Source organism: Peromyscus eremicus, chromosome X (genome assembly GCF_949786415.1).
Source record: "Peromyscus eremicus chromosome X, PerEre_H2_v1, whole genome shotgun sequence".
In the NCBI taxonomy this organism is placed as follows: Eukaryota; Metazoa; Chordata; class Mammalia; order Rodentia; family Cricetidae; genus Peromyscus; species Peromyscus eremicus.
The window spans coordinates 108,741,306-108,765,639 of NC_081439.1; the positions used below are offsets into that span (position 1 = coordinate 108,741,306).

The window sequence follows — 24,334 nt, forward strand, 5'->3', positions numbered from 1 at the left end:
AAGTTTACAGCAGACTTGTTTGAGCTATATTCATGTTGAAGCTAAAAGCAATCTCAACTTAAGTTTTAAATAAAACACAACAGTTTTCTAATAGAATATTTGAACAGCATAACTTACCATTTCAGTATAAAATGTAATTATCATGTTGAACAATCAACAAATGTGATTTTTAATAAATTCTTATATATAAATCAATGTTAATGGATATAAAATAGCTCACCATTCTCGTTGCATTTTACTCAGTCCCAAGTAAATCTTTATTTCCTTTTTGGGAGGCAAACTCTTCTCTACATCAGTTTTTATACGACGTAACAAAAATGGCTTTAAAACCTAAAAAGCAATGTTTATTATAAAAGCACATAAAGCATTCACAATTTCAAATTGTGTATTTCACTAATACTAATCAACTGTTAAAACTTTCATACTAATACATAATCTAACAAACACCAACAATAACAAAAACCAACAGTAGCCTAATTTCTCAGTAAATAACCACCAAAAAATGACTCCTTAGAAAATAGGAATGACATAACTTTAATCCCAGCACTGGGGAGGCAGAGGCAGGTGGGATCTCTGTGAGTTCGAGGCCAGCCTGGTCTACAGAGCAGGTTCCAGGACAGCCAAGGCTACACAAAGAAACCCTGTCTTGGAAGAAAAAACATCAAAATGGAGGTTGGGGTTGCTCAAAAAAAAGGAGTAAATGTTCAGCATTCACAAGACTCTGGGCTCAGTTCCCAGACCCTCTAAAAATGAGGGAGGAAACTTAAACGTTCATTAGTTGACTGGAAAAATTAAGCTAAAAATTAAGACAAGACCATTATCTATTGAATAATCAATGAAGAAGTCTTGCTTTAAATACTGCTTTTAATACAAGACTTTTTAACATAGGGAAAATAGAAAATGAGAGTTTCAGTTTCCCTCAAAATAAAATTAAAATTCAGGTCATTTAAAATAATTAAATGAATGAGAAGAAAAGAATTCAATGTTTTTTTTAAGACACCAATGAACACAGATAAAAGGTAATTAGTGTATACCAGAAACACAGATTTTTGTCACAAGATAATAATGGTGTTGCAATTCATGGAGTACCTACCAGCAACGTGCCACAGACTGCACCATTAACTTTATAGGTCGTAGTTAAATCCTTATAGGAAATCATTGAAGGGAATATGATTATTTCTTTTCTCGATTTTTTTCAGATTTATCTTATTTAATATGCGTGTTTTGTCTTTATGTATATATGTGCAACATGTGTGTGCCTGGTGCCCATGGAGGCCAGAAGAGGGCATCATATAACCCTGAAAATGGAGTTATGGACGGTTGTGAGCAACCATGTAGGGAACTGAACCCAAGTCCTCTCTACATGGGAACAAGCGTTCTTAACTGCTTAGCCATCTCTCCAGTGCTAAATATGATTGTTTCCTTTTTTGTTGGGGTTTTGGGGGGTTTTTTGTTTGTTTGTTTTAGTTTTTGTTTTGGCTTTGGGGTTTTTCAAGACAGGGTTCCTCTGTCATGGAACTGACTCTGTAGACCAGGCTGGCCTCTAACTCGGAGGTCCTCCTGCTTCTGCTTGCCAGGTGCTGAGATTAAGGCGTGCGCCGCTGCCGCCGCCACCGCCGCCACCACCACCTGGCTGAATATGATCATTTCTATTTCACTAAGTTCACCAAACTCACTATGCTAACAAGTAGAAGCAGAATTAAACACTCGGACTTAAATTTTTTCAAGTTTATTTCTTCTTTTATCTAAAAAAATATTTCAGCATGTATATTTTAATGTATTTTGCATTAAAAATAATAATAACTATTTCCAAGGCTGCTATAGAAATTTGTGGTAGTTCATGTAAAGAGATTATTTGTGGTTGACATGCAATAAGCTGTAGCCATTATTATTAGATATCTATATATAAGACTGTTGGTTTCTGATTTGAGCATCTTAAGTTATCTAAAAGTTTATTAAACATTTAAGCTGTCTGTAAGAATTTGAGACAAAAAAAAAACAGAATGAAGTCGAAAGTTAAAGGTCAATAGTCTCCCGTTGTCCCATTGAAAACAGAGTCCAAGATCCCTAGAAGATTCTCAAAATAGCGAGCTATATAGAATCATATATATATCATATGATGTCTCATACATGTATATCTATGATCATTTTAATTTATAAATACAGCACAGAAATATGGAAAAAATAATAATAATAAAATAGAACAAATATAATACAGCAATATAAGTCATATGACTATGTTCTCTTTCAATAGCAGAAAGTATTTTGTACTAAGGATAATAATACTCACTTCCAAGATTGGTACAGAAACTAGTGGGAGTTCATGCATAGAGATTAATCATGTTTTCATTTCTATGGTTTTCTATATTCTTGGACTATGATTGACTATGGATAACTGAAATGTAGAAAGCAAAATGGTAGCTAAAGGAGAGGTACTATATAGATTTTACAAGATAGTTGGGAGAAGTGAACTTGACACTTAGAAGCTAAGGTAGGGGAAACCATGGGAGTGGATCTCCAGAGAAACCAAGTAGTTTCCAATATTGATTATTAGCGCTAATTACTGCCTGTATATCCTGAATTTAGCAACTGAAAATTCATTGAAAACTATGTAAAATAGGTTTCACTCATATGGAATGGAGAGACATCAATGATCAGTGGCTTTATCAGCAAATAGGTTAGGAACTGAAGATGTAGAGGTAAACTACTCTTTCAAGAAAGTTGGCTGTCAAGAAAAGAAAATCATAGTTAAGAACCCAAAGTTGAGGGAGCATTGATGGATGGATGGATGGATGGATGGATGGATGGATGGATGGATGGATGGATGGATGGGGCAAAAAGTGTTTGTGTACACAGATAAACACTGAAGAAGCCAGGAAGCTAAAATCATAGGCATCCTTTAAAGGAAAGAGATGTTTAACCTATCCTCCTCCTCCTAGAATGCTGGGAATGCATGCAGTTTACAATCTGGTAATCCTTTGTTGTCTGATGAGTCAGGCTCTGCCCATATCTTCTAGAATTATGGTTTACTTATCTCAGACCCTTAAAACCTTGAGCATTACTTCTAGGCCATAAAATTCATCCTTGTGGGAGATGTCATTTGTACTTTACAACAGCCTAAGTGATTTCTGTTATCTCAGGGCCAGACCAAATCCTGACTCCCACAGGGATTATGTTTACATCAGTCATTCTCCCTAGACCCTTTTCTTGAGCACTGTTTCTGAGTCAAAAGAATCCATCTTACAGGCAAAGCCATACGTACTTCGTAAAGAGCTTCAATGTAAATGTGTCTTAAGCTTGGTTGTACTCATGGAGCTGAGTTAATTGTTATCAAAAATTTTTTCCAAAATTGTGTTATGCTTAAATATGGTAAAAATAAACAAGCTGATGTCAGACTCTAAGAATTCTTTACCTAGCACCAGTTACCTAAATCAGGCTAAACCAAGTTTCATTTTTCCGTCATCCGGATCATTTCCCCTGACAACTGTAAATCCTGCCGGGACCTCCCACAGATGGATAGATGATTGATTGATAGATAGATAGACAGACAGACAGACAGACAGACAGACAGACAGACAGACAGATAGATAGATAGATAGATAGATAGATGATCTGTGTGTGTGTGTGTGCGCGCATTAGGTCAGATAGGTATGGATTTGGAAAACCAGAGACCTTGCACAATGGGCTGTAACCCTTTTGTTATCTTTTATAACTCAAAAACATCTTCTCAAGAACCTCAAGGTAGCTACCTAGGCATGTTCATGTATTGAGGGAAAGGAGAAAATACAGAGGGAGAAGTAGAAAATTTAACCAGTTATAAGAATAAAACTATGGGGTAAAGTCCATAAAGAAATAAGAAATGATGATATTCAGAGTTCACATGGAAGAATTTGCCACTGAGCAGAGAAAAGATAATGCTTCACTCAGGCAGCTGATTAATCAAAATGTACATAGCTTTGGAAGACAGACCTACATGAATGAATTCCTACCTAATGACTTCCGTTTTGCCATTCAGAAAAGAATAGTGCTACCTACTGAGAGAGTTGGAGGGCAAGAGATACCTGAGCTAGAAGTCTCAAGGTTGGAGAGATCTGAATCGCTGTTAGAAGAAAGGAGAAAGAAGGCTGGATAAGGTCATATTGAAGGAGTCAGTACCATGAATTTCCAGCTTATCCTAGGTAACATGAAATCATAGCAGTTCCTACCTGTAGAGTTGTAGAGTGGTCTTCGTCAGTACTGAGAAGTCCCAGTACAACAAAACCACTCACTATGCTCATACAGGGCAACAGCAAAACTGAAATGCAGGAGACAGAGAGCATTACTTTATTACAGTTGGGAGTTGTCAGGACAGGTGTAGCAGAGAAGTAAGGGTACAAAAAGGCCTGACAGGACTAACAAAAGTGTGATCTGAGTGATAGAAAATGTTTTTTCAGATTGATACACTGGAGAAGTAGGGATCTGGGGACAGGAGGTCTCTGTCATGCTACAGAAGAAATGGGATGAGTAATATATGGATCTAAGTATTTGTCAACGAATTGAAAATGTTGATCAATATGGGGAATCTGTAGATAAACAGATGACAGAGAAGACAGTGTGTGGAAGATGGAACCAGAGAGGGCTCAGGACTCTGTAGCAGAGGTTTATACGTACCGTGGAGCAGCAGCAGTGGCTCAGAAGGGTCACTGGGAAGCAAGAAGAATACTGATGCCATCTGGAGGATTTGAGGAGGAGAGAGTAAAGAGGTCCCACAAGGAAGGACCACAGGATCACGGAGACCAAAAGAAAAAGTTGTTCTGGAGAGGCTTAAGAGAGCCTTGCTGACCACAGGGCTCTTAAAAGGGCTGCAAGGGAGACGCAAGGGGACTGAAGCGAGCAGGAAGCCCACAAGCTCAGAGTCTGTGAATGTTTATTTTCTGCTCAATTATATTCCATTAAATGTATTATTGATTTTTTGACTACTATTACTTACTGCATGGAGTCTTTCCACAAGTTTTTGATCACCAAGGCAATTTTTAGTGTCAAACCAAGAATCAAAGTCCTGTGGAAGGGTGAAAATTCTACAATAAGTACATGCATTTTCTAAAATAAACTCAATACTCTATATATTTGTATACAACCAACGTAGAAATAATCCACTTTAAAAGTACTTTCAAAACATGTCACTGTGATAGCTGTATGTTTTACTTTTATCATCAGTGGGAATACTGCAACTGTTGACAAAATTTTAATGACAATATAAAGGATCACTATCACCTTAGAAAATGTATAGTGGTCTTCACTATATCACACAACATTACATCTAGTTAAGAAGAATAGGATATAAAAATTAAGCCTTAAAATCCCTGAATAAGTCTTTCAAATTTAATGAAAAGGTTGAACATACTACTCTAGATTCAGTCTATCTTATAAGTGTGGTAACAGCGTGCTATAGGCAAAATGACAGAATAATTAGAAAGAATAGAAATACACTATTTCCCAAAATATGCTTACTCTAAAATTTTGGGGCTTTCTTATTCTTTCTTGAGAAAACTAAAACACACAAATGAAGAATCACTAATGAAAAAAGTGTAAATTTTAACCTATTTTCTACACTTTGAAAACAGATGCCTCAGGCCAGCAAGATGGCTCACAGGGTCAGCATAACAACATGAATTTGATCTGAGAACACACATAAAAGTACAAAGAGAAAAGTGACTTGGTCTAGTTATCTTCTCATATCCACACATACACACATTATGCACACACAACAATAATAATAAAGAAGAGTGAAGGAGGGAGGGAGGGAGGGGCAAAGAAGGGAGGGAGAGAGGGAGGATGTGAGCATAAATGATTCTGAACATTAGGAAAATATATTAAGATGTATGATTTGGAGCAGGGATTGGAGATCAGTAGTAAAGTATCAGCTAAGCACCCTGGGTACAACCCTGAGCACCACTACACCTCACACAAATACTCTGTTTTAAACTTACGTCTGCAGAATTAAAGACATCCGGTAATAGAAAGTTAAGTAAAGCCCAGAGTTCATGCAGGTTATTCTGCAAAGGTGTCCCAGTTAGAAGTAAGCGATTAGTGGACTTGAACTCACGAACAATCTCTGAAAGCTTAAAAAAAAAAAAATGTATATACATATCATAGTTACATAAGCATTGTTCTGGTTCTTAGTATGCTCAGCATTCAGTTATATACGTCACTAAACACATCTGTGATACACTAAGCCTTGAAAATTAACTTCCTATGGAAAAATATCCTAGTTCAGGTGGCATTGCACACTAATATCCTAGACATTTTCACATGTGAAAGAATACAAATCATATTTATATCTGAGATCCCTGCCCATCATGAAACATTTTAGTTTCTCCAATGGGGTCTCAGAAAATCAAACTTCTTTCATGGAATCCAAGCTACCACTTTATATAACGAAATCTCCTTCACCAACCATATTCATCTACACGCATAGTTAAGCTCCAGCTCGACCTGGCCACAATTATTCAGCACCAGAATTGAGCTCATTTTCCCTGGTACTATGTATTAACATTTCAAGTTTAAGACCACAAAACAATGACAAAAACATAAAATCAGTAATTTTAGAAAATTCCTGTTTTGATAATGCTCTTAATGAAGCAACTATGCTTTAACATGAGTCCTCTTATCAAGTATTAGTTCCAATGTGAAATTAGTATGCTCCACCTGGTGGTTTTGCTCCAGTTCTGTCCCTGTTTCTCCCAAAGTAGCCCAGTGATCCAAAGATAGGTTCATCATTATAAGTGAGGTTTTTCCTACTGTTGATGAAGTTGAATAGCAACAAATAATTGATACTTTTCAATGTTAACACCAGACTCTAATTCCCACAAGTCAGATAATTCCAGGAAATTCTTTTTTTCTAATCCATAGGAATACACATAATTCCTCAATAAAAAAAATAAGTCAATGCAAATGATATTTGTACACCAAATAGTCTCAGCAATATTAAAATAATGTAGCAAGGCAGAGTTAGGCTGCAACAGGAGAGATTGCAAATAATTACCTAATTTGCATTAAAATCGATGCTCAACTTTTATTGGTCCTTTACTCAATAATTTAGCCTTTATGGGCACTTTAAAAATGATTATCATTCACATTCTGTGAATAAAGCCACAATCTTCTAGTGCTTTGTTTTTATTTTAAACACAGAAAGTGAACAAAGGAGCCTACAAAGTAAATGAACACTTGAATAAAGATATTAAGAACTTACCTTAGATTTTTCATTTTTTATTCTGTGAGCTTCATCAATGACTAAGTATCTCCAATGAAACTTTTTAAACACAGATTTTTCTTTAATTACCATCTCATAAGAAGTCACACAAACATCCCACTCTCCTGGCATCATTTCATCACGAATAAAAGCAGCCTAATACAAAATAAAGTGTTCTACATTACATTATGTTGACAAGGTGATCACCAAAGTAAACGGTCTGGAGAATATTAAGAGTTGTATGGGACATCACAGAGCACATTTTATCTTGTTCATTTGAGAGATAGAAAAATTAGAGCCCAAAATAACTTTGTGGTCAATAATCTGGCTATGCTGAGAACATATTTATCAACAAAAGAAAAGCAAAAGCTCACACGTTATATGAACCAGATCACTTCATATCATGAGAGGTCCAAAAGGACATGGATGAAATAACTGAACACCTTAGTGTTACAAAGATTCAAGCACTACTAACATAATCTAATTTACCGAACAAAAGTACTTAACATATAGTAACAGTTCCCACCTTTGGCAACATCTTATAAATTCTGTCATTTCCCAGTAGAAAAGAATTGTGTAATTTAGTAAGGAGTCCCAGAAGCTCCTTAATATTTTTGTGAAGTCCCAAATGTTATTATAAGGCTACAGATATGGTTTCATAAAGGGACTCTTCTCTACGTAGTAAAGAAAGCAGTAAAAACAGTGACACTACAACAATTTTTAAATATTCACAGGCAGTGACCAACATGGTAGCCAGCTTGACTGAAAGCATCTTTAACTAGTACAAACTTCATTCCAGATGTTATAGGCCAAAGTAAAATGACAAAGTGTTAAATGAAGCAGAAAAAAAAAATCTATGTAAAAAGGAATGATTTGGTACTGTAACTTCAGAGTTACAGTGCCTAAATCAAAATCAATGGGTTATGGCAAAGTCTCTACTTCTTAATTCATAAATGTGCACCAAACACATTTTTGATTCATTCAACAATATTTACAGCCGGGCGGTGGTGGCACACGCCTTTAATCCCAGCACTCGGGAGGCAGAGCCAGGCGGATCTCTGTGAGTTCGAGGCCAGCCTGAGCTACCAAGTGAGTTCCAGGAAAGGCGCAAAGCTACACAGAGAAACCCTGTCTCGGGGAAAAAAAAAAAAAAACAATATTTACAAGTGTTCAGTATGTATTAAAAGGTTTCCTAGACTAACACAGAGGACAGGAAAATAGCTTTGTAGCCACCTCAGTCATATGCTGAGAAGCTGTCACATTTTAAAAGGCAATTAAAATATTAGAACATTGGTGGGGGCAGGCTGAATACCAGATCTCATTGATTTCTACTAACACCTTATCCTTGTTTCATTGACTGAAAGATTCCATTTCATGGTTTCTCAAGAGTTCCATTGAATTGGGATTTATTTTTATTTAGCTTAACTGGCGTTTAGAACTTATGAAATTATTGAGCAGATTCAGACTTAGATATTTTGATAAAATATTGAAAGCCACATGACCCAAAAGCTCTCCTTTTGCTAGTATTAAAATAATGCACATTGAAACTCATTCATAACTTCACAATCAGTAGTGATGTTGGAATTAGGACCATATCTGTTTCCATGTCCACTAGATATGGATTCCTCTATGATAGACAAAGAAAAGGCAATAGACTTCAAGATGACTTTATATCAGTCAGGATCAAGAGCATCTCTCTTTGTATAGACAGGATCAAGGATATCTCTAACAACTTCACAATTCAAATGCCTTTACAGAAATTAAATTTTTCATTATTAAATATTGGCCTCCTAAGTTATTTACAGAAAGCCACAAAAATAGGAGGGTCAACACATGTATCCCATATGATTTCCAAGGTTCAAATGGGTCTACAAATGATCATCTGGAATTTTAGATACATCAACATCAATCTCTAAGAACTGAATTTAGCACATTAATTACTTATGTGATTGATAATTCCTAGTTTTGAAAATTTTAATGATGAACCATAATAAACTGCATTTAACTTGTGACCCAACATATGGATAGATGTTTGAGTGTGTGTATCCAAAAAGCAACTTAAACAATTTATTAAAGCAACACTTTTGTTTGCCGTGGTATGAAACTCTGCTTGCTTGCTCTGCTATTCCCTCCTGGTGTTTTAAAAATTGTTGACACTATCAACTAAGATGAAACCACAACCTATTCATGGATGATGACTCACAATCTGTAAAATACTGACTTTATAGACTGGCTAATAGACTAAGAGATTGTTCAAGTTAGCACAATCCCAGCCTCCCAAGAGGCAGAGAAGTTATAATTAAAGTACCCCCCCATCTCTTTAAAACTCCCAGTGGTATTTCATGAAACATTTAGATTCTATGTATCATATTAAAAGCCATTGATTTATATTTTTATATACTGGGCATGGTGGCTCACAGTTTTAATCTCAGCACTCTGGAGGCTGAGGTAGGTGGAGGTGAATTTGAGGCCAGCCTGGTCTACATAGTGAATTCCAGGCCAGCCAGGCCTCAATAGTGAGAGCCTATCTCAAAAAAAATACAATTTTACTATTGTACTGTGAAAATCCAAGCCTGTATGTTGCTCTTTTACTTATAATCTTCAAGAAATAATTTTAATAAAGTATCAATATCTTAGAAATGCAATTTTGTAAGCAATAGTACTACATTAAGTAATAGCAATAATCCAGAAGAGTTCTAAGTGACCAGTTTGCTATGGAGAAATAGTAGATTTAGGGAGGAATCAACCTTGTGATTCTAAATTTATGAACTCAGTATTTCAATATTTAAATTATTTATAAGTTAAATTTAAATAAATTGAAGTAAATTTTCTTCAAGCAAAATGATAATGATAAAATTACATAATTCATTATGGTACTGTTCCACTGAGAGTGTCTCTTGACAATCCATCTAATCTAAATATGTAAAATAGTATAAACTTTTCTTTTAAACTGTGTTCTCTGGGGGCAAAATAAAGACAAAGTTCAGTAATATGCTTTCTAAGCAAATTATTCTTTTTGTGTTTTTTGCATAATTTATTACTTTTTGATTGATTCTACAGTCCTAAAATAATTATAGCTTACTAATCGGACAAATAGCTAATTTAAATAACCTCTCCCTCCCCTGCCAAAATCCAAATGTCTGGTATTATCTGAGAATATATACAGACATGTTACAAAGTCTTGATTAAACAGAGAATGGTAAGGTTCTCTGCAGCCACAGAAAATTTCTGTGTGTGGATGAGTGTGTGAATGCACCAAGCAAGCCAAAACTTCAGCAAGATTTAATTCATTCCAATTCCTGCCTCCAAAACAGCACAAATGATGGGGCTGCTAATAGTACATACTATCTAAAAATAAACACGGTTCACAAGTGTGGAAACTAAATAAGTTAATATGTGCACAATTCAACAGAACCTAGCTCAAAGTCAGTACAACCAGAGTGTTATTTAGTAGCTGACTTAAGTGTCTTTAACAGACATATTATGCAACTGCTGTCTAGAAATGGTATTCTTGACAGCCTTTTGAAAGCTGTTTCTCAACTTACTCTTACATCTTTGTCTCCAACAAAACAAATAACACGGAGAGATGGAACCCATCGTTTAAATTCATTCATCCAGTTGTGTAACGTAGACTTTGGAACTAAAACCATGTGGGGTCCAGGAATGTTTCTGTAGTGCTTCAGGTAACCAAGCAAAGCAATGGTTTGTAAAGTCTTCCCAAGACCCTGCATTATCGTCACAAGGGGAAAGACACACAAATACACTTTGTTAATGAAATCATTTCTTAGAAACTACATTCAAAAAATAGTCGCCAACTACCTTGCATTGGGAATTAGGTTTCCACCAACGAAAAGTAAGAAGGGAATTTTTTTTTTTAAGAAGAAAGACAGAAAACCATTTCAATTCAGTATTTGTCATGAGTGGGGAGGAAAAGAACCAACAATCTGTAGTCAAATTATTGTGCAATAAATTACCTTTCCATTTGGGATATGTTGACTCTATTTAGGAGCAAGTAAACTGATGACGTAATCTCTTCTAGTAGGTGCAAAACTAGGAATTTTGAGGTGTATGTTTCACAAAAAAAGACTTCTCTCTAGAACCTGCTGAGATAGTGACCTTCCTTTCGTATTGTCCCCAAAATAACTCCAGCCCAGGTATTAAATATTCAGACTGTGCATCTCAAGAGGCTCACAGCTGTCTACTTACACCTCACACCCTTAATGACCTTAGGAATCAAAAAGGAACAGAGCACTGCAGTGAGAAAAGACCTTAGAGATCACCTAGCACAGTGTGCTTTTTAAAGTTATATATCAAACACCCGTGAACCTGCCATCTAGCCCATGGGAAAGGTAACTATGCAGTATGCTGTCCAGCCTTTTCAAGTCAGCTTTTTAAAACAAGAGTTGGGGTGTGGCTCAGTGGGGAGCCCCTGCTTAGTATGAAGTCCTGGGTTTGATCCCAGCCTCATGAGTAAAAGTAAACACTAAATAATTAAGCAGCTTGTTGCCTTTATCTCTAAGCAAAGCACAGAACTTCACTCTATAAATCTAAGCTAAATGTCACTTCTATGGGCTATATCTTATCTGGCAAGTCACTTAAGATGGATTGTTATGGACAATATCCACCAAAACCTTAAAATGTTTAAGAAAATAATGCCACTTCCAGGAGCCCTATAAGAAAAATCTGAGAGGAACAGAAAAACTAAGAACAAGATTGTCACAGAGGCTCTATTTCTACTGCACAGCTAACAATCCAAAGGGCAGCAGCAGAGAAGAGTAGGCAGAAACAATGGTACCTCCTGAAGACAATTAGACAGTAAAAACTTACTTTGACAAAATGTTTTAATGATATGAAAAATACATATGAATGTGAAGAAGTCAGAATGCCAAATTATACATACAATATGATCTCAACTATACATCTAGAAAAAAAAACAGTTTAAAAAGAAACATGCCAAAATGTCAACTCTAGTTATTTCTCAATGGCAGAATTACTATTACTTGATTACTTAATTTTTAAAAATATTTTTTATTTTCTAAATTGCGTATATTCTCAAAAATGTCTTCCTCTCTTTTGTTAATTAAAACAAGTTGAACATGAGGGTGTACACTTGTAATCTCAGCTACTAGGGAAATGGAAGCAGGAGAATCACAAGTTCAAAACTTGATCCACATAATGGGACCTTATCTCAAAACAAAACATATAAAAGGGATTGGATTGGTGTGTAACATGGTGATAGACTGCTTGCCTAGTACACACAAGGCCCTAGGTCTAAGTTCCAGTACTGGAAAGGAAAAGGAAAAATAAATTTAAAAAGACAATAAAATATAAGACAGAATTAAAACAAATCTGGCATCAGCAGAATCTTAAAGGATCTTTACATCATTTGTCTTAAACAGATTGTAGCCAAGAAATTCTTAGGCTGAACAATCCTGGTCCTTCTGGTGAGAGACAAACCAAGGCCCTCTCCCTCTGAACTGAATATGGCCCTCAACAGAATAATGTAAATGTAAGGAGCTACTGACCCTTCCTTAAAAAAAATTATGCTCTGCCACACAACTAATAGCTGCTTAGCCAATGATGAGTGCCTATGGAACTGACTAAATGTCATAAAATGCATTTCGTCACTTGGCCTTCTGGGGAGTAATGATTGAAAACATGGCTCCTGAGTCTTATAAATACTATATTATTGGGTTACATAGGTCTATAACTCTCTCTGTCATCTCTTTAATTTTATTAATTTTATCTTAAAATACAAATCTGAGCCTTCATATAATCCCCTCATCTACTCAATTAGCATCTTGTATGATCTTACTTTTTCTTCAGTTATTTTACATGCATGAACCTTGATTCATTGGCTTATCAAAAGACTGCCACTTGACACTCTACTCTTATGGAGACTCCACAATGAAGCTGAACATCGTGGCTATGCCTATAATCCCAACACTCAGAAGGCTAAGGCAAAAGAATTGAAACCCATTAGTCTGTGGCCATATAATAGTGGCCTATCATAGTGAGTTACAGGACAGCATTCATTCATGTATGAATTCCTTCATTTGTTCATTTACTTATTGCTTCATTTATATATCCTACCTCGTTCCCAAGAAGATGCCAGGTTGCCTAATATAAAACATGGAACATAAATTAATGGCAAACAGAAATGAAAAGTTATCGAGGAAAATTATACTAGAAGGTAAAGCATAAGAAAAGAAAAAGAAATAAACCACTAAGGGCAGACCTTAAAGGGTGAAGAGATGCTCCTTTTGACATTGCCCTTTTCTCTGGGCTTCCTAGAAGCCAAAGTGCAAGCAAAAGCAAAAGCAAAAAGAGGTGTTGTACCACATCAGGAAATCTCCGTTGATCTTTGTGCTGTGCAAAGGGCTATATTCTAGAGGTTATTTGAACAGTTGTAGACTACAAACATTCTTTTGCAGGCTGGAGACATAGTTCAGAGGTTAAGAGCACTTGTTGCTCCGACAGAGGACCTGGGTTTCATTCCTGTCCCTCATGTGGTGGCTCACAACCATCCATAACTCCAGTTCCAGGGGATCCTATGCCTCTTCTCACCTCCCCGGGCACTGCAAACACATGGTGCACATACAGGCAGGCATACTTCATACACATAAAGTAAAATAAATAACTCTAAAAGGTAAATCATTTTGCCACTAAATGTAGTTTCTAGACATAGGGTTTGAGCGAACTCTGGCACAGGTGGTTCAAATTTACATTAAAAACTTGTAGTAACTCAGAACATACTTTAAATACCAGCACCTTACCATTTCATCAGCTAAAATACCATTGACTCCATTTTCATACAAAGAGATCAACCAGTTTAGTCCTCGAATCTGATAATCTCTCAGGGGTCCTCCTTTCACATCTGGAAAAAGAAATGAAGAATCTCTCATACTTCCGCTAGTATACTCAAGGAAATTTGTTTTTCTCAAACTGAACTGTAAAAGCAACATGATTGTGATAAAGTACTCACAGGAAGGTGAAACCTCAAATCTAACACACACATTAGATGTTTTCCTACTCTCTGACAGCAGTTCTTCATCTTCTTCTTGTTCTGTGCGCCTGTGGCGATAGCTAAAGTGAAAAGAAAAAAAAAAAACAACCTTTCACACTCAACGTCAATGCTGAGGCACCAAGTTAGGTTTGTTAACATCTTTTATGAAAAAGGAATGTGTTATCTACTGTCTGGCATAGAATGTGCAAGAAGCAGTCTGCATTTTTAACTAATTAAGTTCTGGTAAGGAAAAAGCAAATATTGTTGTCTCCAAGACATATTTATATTTCCAACAATCATATTTATGAACAGTTATACTGAGCAAATGGAATGAGACAGGGGAGGCAGAAAGGGAGGGGAAGCAAGCCGAGAGAAGGATGCATACTCTCCAGCAGAAATCAAGCTCTGCTTGTCATCTTTCTTTACTCGAGGACGTCCCAGTTTCATGGTGAGAGGAGATGTTGGAGACTTCTGTGCTGAAGGTTGAATAAAATGTGCAAAAAGTTCTGTCTGCTTCAGTAAAAACTCAAATCTCTTTGCTCGGTCTGCTTTCTAATTTACAAAAGGAGAGGAAAAAGAAAGAGATACTTTTTATACTCATGCAAGGTTATTTAGCAAACATTCCACTTAATTTATGCAATATCCTCAGTGCTTTTAACATACTAATCTACCAAATTCCCTTCAGAAATCCATGAGGTAGTCACTAGTGTCATATCCATTTTACAGTTGATAAAATGGAGGCACAGAATGGGCAAGGAACATTCCCAAGCTTCCACAGCTTGTAAGTAACCAAATTTCAAAATGCTGTTTCCAATAGTTTGAACAGAAGAAAAATGACCTGAAAGATTTATTAAATGCTCCCCAAATAATTATACTCTTGGGATTGGAGGTGTAATGCAGTTGTAGAGCATGTGCCAAGGCCGAGAGTTTAATTCCCAGTGCCCAATATGACAAAAAAGGATCAAAAATCAAAATTGGAGAATATTATTCATTCATCTTTCTAAAATATTATTCTCTTTTCCTTAACAATAGAAAATTAAATATGTTATTATGTCCTAAACATAGAAACACATATAAATTGGGACCAGGTGTGGCATACACATTTAATTCCAGCACTCAGAAGGCAGAGACAGGAGGATTTCTATGAGATCAAAGTCATACTGGTCCACATAGTAAGCTTCAGTACAACCAGGATTACACAGAGAGACTTTTTCTCAAAAAAATAAAAATAAAAATAAATAAATAAATAAATAACACATATAAGTTGTGATACAAATATACTATAAACTTAACTTCAAGGATTACGAAGCTGCACCTAGAAATAACTGAAATCTAAGAATACAAATATCAGCTGTTCTAAAAAATATTTTCAATGTCATGGTACAATAATGCAATGAACATTGCTTTGAATTATGGTGATCTGGAAAATTATATTTTATGCTATTAGTATATAAGGTTTCTACCCAAAGGAATAGAACTCAGAGAAAAAAATATAGGCACACACATATGTGATGCAGTTAATCTATATTAAGTACCAAATGTTGATCTGTAGTCTAAAATTTCAATAAGCTCTAAAGCATTATATACAACTTGTACCATCAAAATAAATGGGTTATCTTATTTTATTTATTATCATTTTTAGATGCCTGTTTGTCTTCTAACAAGAGAGAAAAAAAGGGGTATGGGTTTGGATGGGAGGCGAGTTGGGGATAATCTAAGAAATAAGGGGAAGGGAAAACTTATTCAGAATATAGTAAAAAAAACTATTTTCAATAAAAAAAATTAGGAAAAACTTAAAAAAATAAACATGTTCACTACAAAACCTTAAAAGATCAAAAGACTTATACCTCATCCTAGGTAAAGGAAGAAATGAAGTTAATTTTTTTTAGTCGCTTTCTGACCATTCAGCAGAGAATAATTGATTAATGGTGAAAAATTAATAACAACAACTAGAAACTTACAGGAACATTCATTAGCACAGATACAAGACTTAGAAAAAAAATACATTCAGATGACGAGCTGGAAGGAGGCCAAAGGTTTTCCACTTCATGTTATCCTCTCTGGAATGTTGTTTTTAGAACTGTTAAAACATTAACTGTCTCCTTAGATGTGGTCTTAAACATCAAGGCACAGACTCTTGTAAAATAGCTATCAGCAACTAAAACATGTATTTCCTCTCTCCTTATATTTAAAACTGCAAAAATAGTCCTTCAGGGGGAAAAAAATCAGTTCCAACTACCTGTCCAGTTCTCAGTGACTGAAAATTAAACAAATCATAAAGCAATATATGGTGCTCAACTAAGATTACACTACTTAAGTATGTAATACTTTCATGCATTGGGCAAAGAAACCTGAATATGCCTCAAAAGATTATATTACCATACTACATATTTCCTTAATGTTAGCATTCATTTATATACAATTAAGAAGGCTAAATAATGATCTGGCATCATGACTGCATTTCGTTCAAGGTACAAAGGCATAAAGATACCGCCACTGATACCTTCATCACTGAGTACACAAAATATTTTTGCCTTACATCATCTTAGTATTGGTTAAAGAACACTGAGCAAAAGTGAGACATAGCTTCTCATCTCAACTATTCCACATAGTTTCCATGATCCTTAATTTTCTCCTTTGAAAATGACATTAATTTATGCAATAAAAAGTAATTGTTGGCTCAGTGGTTAAAGTGCTTGTCACAACAGTATAACATCCTGAGTTCAGATCCCTAGCGCCACATAAAATGTCAGGTACAACAGCACACACCTTATACTCCCAGCATTGACAGGAAGGAGGGGTGGATCTCTAGAACTCACTGGCCATTCAGCTTCACCAAATTTGTGAGCTCTTTGTTAAGCCAGTGGGGAAAAAAATCAAGTAAGATGGAAAGTGATTAAGGAAGAAACCCACTCAAACCCTTCCTCAGGTTAAGGAAGCCAGAATTTAAAAAAATAATAATAAGGTAGGCAGTGATTGAGGAAGACAACTGACATCCACTTCTGGCCTACACAGACACACACACACACGCACGTACATACATACATACACATACATATACACACACACTTGTGACAATTGAATGTATTAAATTACATTTGTACTCTGAAATCTGACTATGTGTCATAAACAGTCAAATCTATAACCTGACCTGTCTACAAACAAACAAACAAACAAACAAACAAACAAGAGAATCACAATGTTCACTACCTTACCAAGGGTATATTTACCATTTTCTCTTCATATTCTGGGTCCATTTCCTTTTCAGATTTGGAAGCTTTAGCAGCAAGTTTGAGTTGAAATGGAGAAGTGATTTTCTAGAATTGCAAAGGAAATAAATATCAGCCAACTGCAAAGCAAGGTTTTTAAGCTGGTCAATGTTCTCCCTTAAAGAAAGCCAAAGTAATTAAATAACTTGATAAATAAATCACTGAGGGACATGCACGGAGCAATGATGAGAACATGTTATAAAGCAGGGCTTATGATTAATCCAGTTCTGTGCACCTGAGGTCCAATAAAAAAAAACCTGAAATATCAGAGAGATGGCATTAATTAGAATAAAAACCAAAAATAAAACACTAAGCCCTTTTGTCTATTTTTAATTAAAGCAGAAGAAATGTGCAACTATAAAATAGCAGACTTAGAAATCCTGAACAGGCCAATGCTCAACCACAACCCAAAGAATTCAAGAAATGTAAATAATAACCCTCCCAAACACTTCTTTATGTACTGGAAACCAGCCAGACTTTCAGAAGAAAAGACTCTGGCTTCTGTTCCTGAAACGACACTTTTGAAATTTGTTTTCCTAGACTAATTAAAGCATGTACATTTTTATGCAGTGTGACATGATCTCATACACTTAAAATAATCCAATAGTACAGCTTGAAACTGGTCACTTTATTTCCTCTGGAAAGAAAACTATTCTATTCATGTTACAAAAACATTTTATACAAGTGATTCGTCAGAGCTATTCTCTATTAACTGTTGATGTTTTTAAAGCTGTAATTTAGTGAACACTAGCATCAATTAGTAACGAGAAGTCTAAAATAACTTGCCAATACATGGTTAACGTCTTACATAAAAACAAGCCTATTGATTTAAATATCAGAACATACATAGAGTAAATATCCTTCTCTGGGAGGAATCAAGAGATAAAATAACAAAACAAGAATCTATTCACTAAGATCAACACCAAGAATATTTGAATTTGAACACAGACTTTGCAGAAATTAAAGCACAAATCTTTTCTGTGAAAACAAAAGAAATGAGGTCACTTATCACAGCTTTTGTCAACCTGTCTCTGAAATCTTCCATAATAATTCAGCACCAGAATAGGACCTTAAACAAGAAAACAAAATGCCTCCGATAATTAATGACTGTCTTCCAACATTTGCCAAAAGTTTTATTTTGAGGAAATTCAAACAAAGAATATGGAACTTGACCTTGGTCAGAGTCATACTGTGGAGCACTGATCGCATAACAACTATGTTGATTTATAGCATCTCAGGTATAGTGATCTGATCAACTGTGTCTTGAATGTAATTCTGGACGGATTGGAATAGAAGCTGAGAAAAACACTTTGAAGAACATACTTTCAACATGTCACATATGCTGGGAGTCATGGCTCACACTTTCAACCCAGCATTCAGGAGGCAGAGGCAGACAGAACTCTGAATTTGAGGCCAGCCTGGTCTACAGAGTGAGTTCTAGGAAAGTCAGGGATACACAGAGAAACCCTGTTTCAGAAAAAATAAGTCACATATACTACAAGTCTCATTTTCAAAGCAACAAAATCTTAGATATCAAAACATACATAAAATACATGAGTAAATAAATCTTTAAAAAAATCACACTTTCATCTTAAAAGGTTAATGAGGTGGAGTTTTCAAGTTTTAAAACACTAACAATTACCTCATCAAATATATATATATATATATATATATATATATATGATAAATATTTATGGAAATAAACTTCACTATCAGAAGATTAGATCTCAGAAAAAAAATTTATTCATTACTTCTGTGCTTAAAAATCTAATCACACACTACTTGAATCCCTCATCCTGAGCAGTACTATTAAAAGATATGGGTAATCACTTCATTGATACTACTATCCACAACAAATTTTTTAATTTTCTCAAGAACCATAAGGCAAAAAAAAATACTCCTATGTAGGCTAACTGTCACAATCAGTTCACTAATAGCTCTACCCAATTCTATCTCATTTGATAGTCCAGCTTTGCACACCCAAGGGAATGAAAGCATTACTAAATGACATAGTAACGACTACTAAAACAAGGTGTTATCATGACACCAGGAAGAGATGGCAGAACTCCATAACTGACATCCTGTTCTCTGTATTATCATCCTTTATCCTTGGGCTGAGCATCACTGATATTTTTTATTTTACAGAGGCTTTAAACGATCATATGCCTTTGTTATATCTACGTCCTGTATGATAGATACATTCTTTCTGATGAAAGTAGATGAGCTCTTTTAAAAGTGAAAGTAAATACCCTGCTATTGAGGAGACAAGAATTATTAGAAGCAGAAATAATGAGAAGCTATTATTACTTTTTAAAAAAAAAAGTCTGAGAAATGGTTATTTAGAGGAAACAACCTGCTTAATGTCAACAGGCTTTGTATCACTGTCAAAGTATACTAACCAATGACTACAAGGGAAGGATAAATGTGTACTTCTTACAGATTCAAGGTAGTTCAAAAGTGTGTGTGTGTGTGTGTGTGTGTGTGTGTGTGTGTGTGTGTGTGTGTTTCTATACATTTGTTTGGATGTACGCACATAGGAGTGTGAAGATTCCATGCATCAAGTGTAGGGGACAAAAGAGAGCATCAAGCGTCCTCCTCTATTGCTTTCTACATTGTCCTCTGAGGCAGTGTCTCTCCCTCGACCACGGGCTGCCATTTTCCCACTAGACTCAGAGCCACCAAGCCCCAGCAATCCTCCTAGTTCTGTCATGCTCAAAAATGAGGCTGTCAGGTGTGTGCAGGCCTAGTGTGTTACCTGGTTGGTGGAACCCAAATTCTAGTTCTCATGATTGTATGTCAAGGGCTCTTAACCTTGTCTCCCATCCCATCCCAAACTAAGCTTTTAAGGACAACTGAAAATTGAAAAAAAAAAAAAAAAAGATTGACCAAAATAGGAAACGTTGGAGACCCAGGAAGTGCAGCTTCTATCCTGAGTGGACAAATGAGGTTCCAAGTATATAGAGTTCCTGAACATACAGCAATACACTTCCTGTTTGTTAAATATATTTTTTGTTGATCCCCAGTCTTTTCACAATAGAAATCCAAAAACTTATACAATTTCAAAATTCAACATTGACTACCTTGCCAAAGAAGAAGGAGAAGAATTATTTAGCACTTACATTTGTCCAGTCCAGGGAATAAAAGGCACTACATACATTTCTGAATTTCTCAACCAATTAATACTGATAATTGATATTTGGCCCAGCTTTAATCATCAATGTTGTCTTACCGATCCAAGTATCAAACACATCTTACATCCAGTGTCTTCCATGGTTTTCACGTAGCATTACAGTTGTCTTCTGTTTAGTCAACTTTGGAACAGTTAACTATGTGACTTAAGCAACTGCTGGATTTAGCACCACTCTTCTAATACAAAGCAAAGGGTGTGAATTTCCTCCCAAAGCTGTCCATTTAGTCATATAGCATTGTATAATGATTCATACAAACCCACTTGAGAGCTCTAAAGCATAATTGCAATTACCCACCATTTTTAAAATCATCATGTGTGTCGTAAACGGAAAAAAAATCCACCTATAAACGATCTGTTCTGCAATTTTATTAGACATCAAAACTTCTTACACTCCATCCTATCCTTTAATATCAATTTTCAAAGCATTGTATAGTTTTACTTGCATATTAATGTGAATTAATACCTACTTCCTGGATTTGTCTGTAATGGGTGTGACAGTGATTCCTTCTTATGTATCAGGAGTAGTTCATCCTACAGACTATGACTTTACAACATTGACAAAAAATTGCCTGTTTCAAGGAGTGAATGGTGCCCCAGTAGGCAAGGGAAGTGAAAGGCTAGAAGACCAGAGACCAGATGTGGGAGGGGGCGAGGGGGGGCATCATCTGGGTGGCCTGGAGTGAAACACTATACCATCGGGGCAGGGCAGGAGAGGGTGAGGGTGAGGGTGCAAAGATTGGACATTTTCCTAAGACAGCATGCATGGTTCCTCAGTGTGAGGATTATAAGGTAAACCGCGGAGAGGTTTTTTTCTTGACATGACAACCCCTCCTCACCATGAGGCGGGGATCAAAGGAACAAGGAAGATTTTTTTTTTTCTGTAATCCCAAAGACAGACGCTGCCAATCAAAGCAAGCATTATCTTCCAACCATTCTTCCTCTTCCCCGTCTTGCTCCCCCTATCACCAGCACCTTGAAATTTAAATTACAAAAATAAGCCCCAGTCAAACCCCCTTCAGCGGTGGTGGGACTGAAGGGCCCAGATTTCCCAGGCAGAGGCCCACGGGAAGAGGGGGGTAGGAGAATAAGCAAGGAAAAGGAGAGGCGGAGGCTTTTTCCTGCACGGCCCCATCCCCCATACCGTTCCCCCAGTTCCGGGAAGGTAGGGGGGCCCGGGGCTAGAAGAGACTTGGGGCTCCCGATCGGACACCCCGCCACCCTGCCGCGCCCTCGCCCTGCCCCGCCCCCGCCCAGCAGGCGGCCGGCAGGAAAGGGGGAGGGGAGGGAATGCTAGCTGGTTCTGCCGCCCCGCTGCCCCCATCCCTGCAGTGATCGCGGGTACCTGTCGGCGCCAAAAGGTCAGGATTTGGGCCCCTATGAGGGGCCAGGCACAGGATGTGACCAGCACACACGGAGCGCGCGCACACACCCCTTTCCTATTTACCTCCTTCTTCTTCTCGCCCTTCTCAGTGGCCGTGGTGGCTTCCGTGGCGGCGGCAGCCGCTCCCTCCTCCTTAAAGGTGGACGGCCCGGGCTGCTCATCCTCTATGACCACGATTGTGGCTCTGGTATCCGAGGCTGCCACGGTGGCTGCCTCTGTGGCCGTGTCCGGCTCCATGGCGTTGGAGCGGGAAAGATGAGGGGGGACGAGGAAGGGGAGAAGGGAGGCTCCTGGGCGGCAACAGTGGCTGCACTTGGAAGAGCTAGATAGAGCAGGGGTAGGGAATACTAGCTTCCAACCCCTTCGCTCGCCCCCCACCTTCTTTAAATAACCCTCAACCCTGCCTGCCCCACTTCCGTCCACCCACCCTACGTCATGGCCTCCCCCCTATCACCCTCCCCCCTCCACCCCCCCTCACCAATCGCGAGACTCCCCCTCCCCATCCAGAGCCCGGGCTGGTCCCACACGACCAACTGTTGCCTGAATGTGGGGTGAACTCAGGGGTGGAGGACGAAACACACACAGCTCACGGCTCCTTAAAAATTCTACTTCTCCATATGCCCCCAACAGAGAGCTGAGTTCCCCCTCACAGATGTGTGCAGAAGAAATTCTCTTTCCCTCAAATCTGCTCTACCTATTCTGCACCTCTGTGCCTCGGGGTGTTCTTCCCTTCTTGCACAAAGAACTCCTCTGCTTATGAGCGTACTATATAAGGTCTTTTTCAGTATACAGTTTTTCTCCCTCTGGGGATTGCCCTTTTGCAGGCTTCTGGAGGAATTAGATTGACAGTATACACTCACCTTCAGAAACTCTGCTGAAAAAGAACTTGACTCACTTGATGACAAATATTCCCTTAGAAGGCAAAACCTGACTCAGATTTTAGGAATATGTGTTCTGCTTTCCACTCTGGTTTTCTCAGATGGCCAATACTCAGGAGTCCTTCTTTTGACTGCACCACTGAATTTTAAAATTCAAAGGGGACAATGCCAAAGTCTTCCAGAAAACCTAGGGCAAGTTGTGATAGGTTATCTAATATTGGTCATTGAATTAAACAATTATGACTTTTTTTTGCTTATGATCTGTCCATATCCTTGTTATTAATCAATGATCGCTGAATGAATTTTGTGAAAGGGGCAAGTGTGTATACACACAACTATTAATTATTGCTTCTATGTCCCCTCATTATTTACCGACAATGGAAAGATTGATAGCCTACCCTTTAAAGTTCAGGCATTAGAGATGACAGACAACAAGACATGTAAGAAACAGTATACCAAACAATCACAAAGCATACTGTTTCCAAAATGAAGCAACTGTTTTCCAAATTAATTGTCACATGGTTAACTTCCATCAGCATACCTTCCTAAACAACCCATCTAAAATAAAGTGTGGTTTGTGTAAATAGTGCCATAGCAGTCAGGTGACCCCAAATAATACTATTACTGGTTACCCACACCTTAGTGTGAATGGATGTGGATGTAAGATCCTGTCCCTAAACTAGGTCTTGTTTCTCTGTCTCTCCCACTGTGTGTGTGTTTCTCTCTGTCTTTGTCTCTGTCTCTCTCTCTGTCTCTCTGTCTCTGTCTCTCTGTCTCTGTCTCTGTCTCTGTGTGTGTGTGTGTGTGTGTGTGTGTGTGTGTGTGTTTCTCTGCGCCTCTTTCTCTCTTTCCCTCTTACCCTTCCTTTCTCACACCTATCTCTTTTGAGGGAGGGTCTTGCTCTGTAGCTCAAGCTGACCTTTAACTTTGCAGCAATTCTCTTGCTTCAACCTCTCAATCCCTAGGATTACAGGCATAAGCAACCATGCTCCATTCCATGGTCTAATTTTAAACACAGGAAAAGAGGCAGAGAAGAAGCTAGTGACTGAATGGGTGTGCCAAAGAAAGGGAAGAAGAATCTAATGATAGCATCTTCTCATTTACCTTCATTATGTGCGGATCCTTCCACCCAAGTCCACTGTTCATGTTTCTTACTGAAGTACAGACATGCACTACCCAATGGACATGGTGTGTCTCAGTATAAAAACAGCTGATATTCCTGAAGCATCAGATTTCATTAAAGGAGAAGAGAATTAATGGACTAACTGACCACTAAAATATGAATTTTCTATTAAAATATACAGATACATTAAGGAATGTGAATTCTTACCCCCTTCCCCACTGCCGGTACAATCTCCTCAATCAATCAATAAGGTCCC

At 37.3% G+C, this 24,334-nt stretch overlaps 1 protein-coding gene across 7 annotated transcripts in view; it reads right to left on the reverse strand.

Annotated features, from left to right (window-relative positions):
- Positions 1–24,127, reverse strand: part of Smarca1 (SWI/SNF related, matrix associated, actin dependent regulator of chromatin, subfamily a, member 1) — a 74,329-nt gene extending 50,202 nt beyond the window's left edge. For 2 of the 7 annotated variants that reach the window (XM_059250372.1, XM_059250374.1), the window contains exons 1-10: positions 22,141–22,468; positions 17,453–17,554; positions 14,623–14,789; positions 14,217–14,317; positions 14,008–14,108; positions 10,777–10,956; positions 7,232–7,387; positions 5,970–6,101; positions 4,970–5,038; positions 221–330 (exon numbers count right to left, since the gene is read on the reverse strand). In XM_059250372.1, coding sequence (XP_059106355.1) covers positions 221–330; positions 4,970–5,038; positions 5,970–6,101; positions 7,232–7,387; positions 10,777–10,956; positions 14,008–14,108; positions 14,217–14,317; positions 14,623–14,789; positions 17,453–17,554; positions 22,141–22,314 — 1,292 coding nt within the window. In that variant the 5' untranslated portion in view covers positions 22,315–22,468. Of the gene's footprint in view, positions 1–220; positions 331–4,969; positions 5,039–5,969; positions 6,102–7,231; positions 7,388–10,776; positions 10,957–14,007; positions 14,109–14,216; positions 14,318–14,622; positions 14,790–17,452; positions 17,555–22,140; positions 22,469–22,937; positions 23,143–24,059 lie in introns of those variants that run through there. The other 5 variants (XM_059250379.1, XM_059250378.1, XM_059250377.1 and 2 more) reach the window with 5 other exon arrangements.
- Between the last annotated feature and the right edge of the window lie 207 nt (positions 24,128–24,334).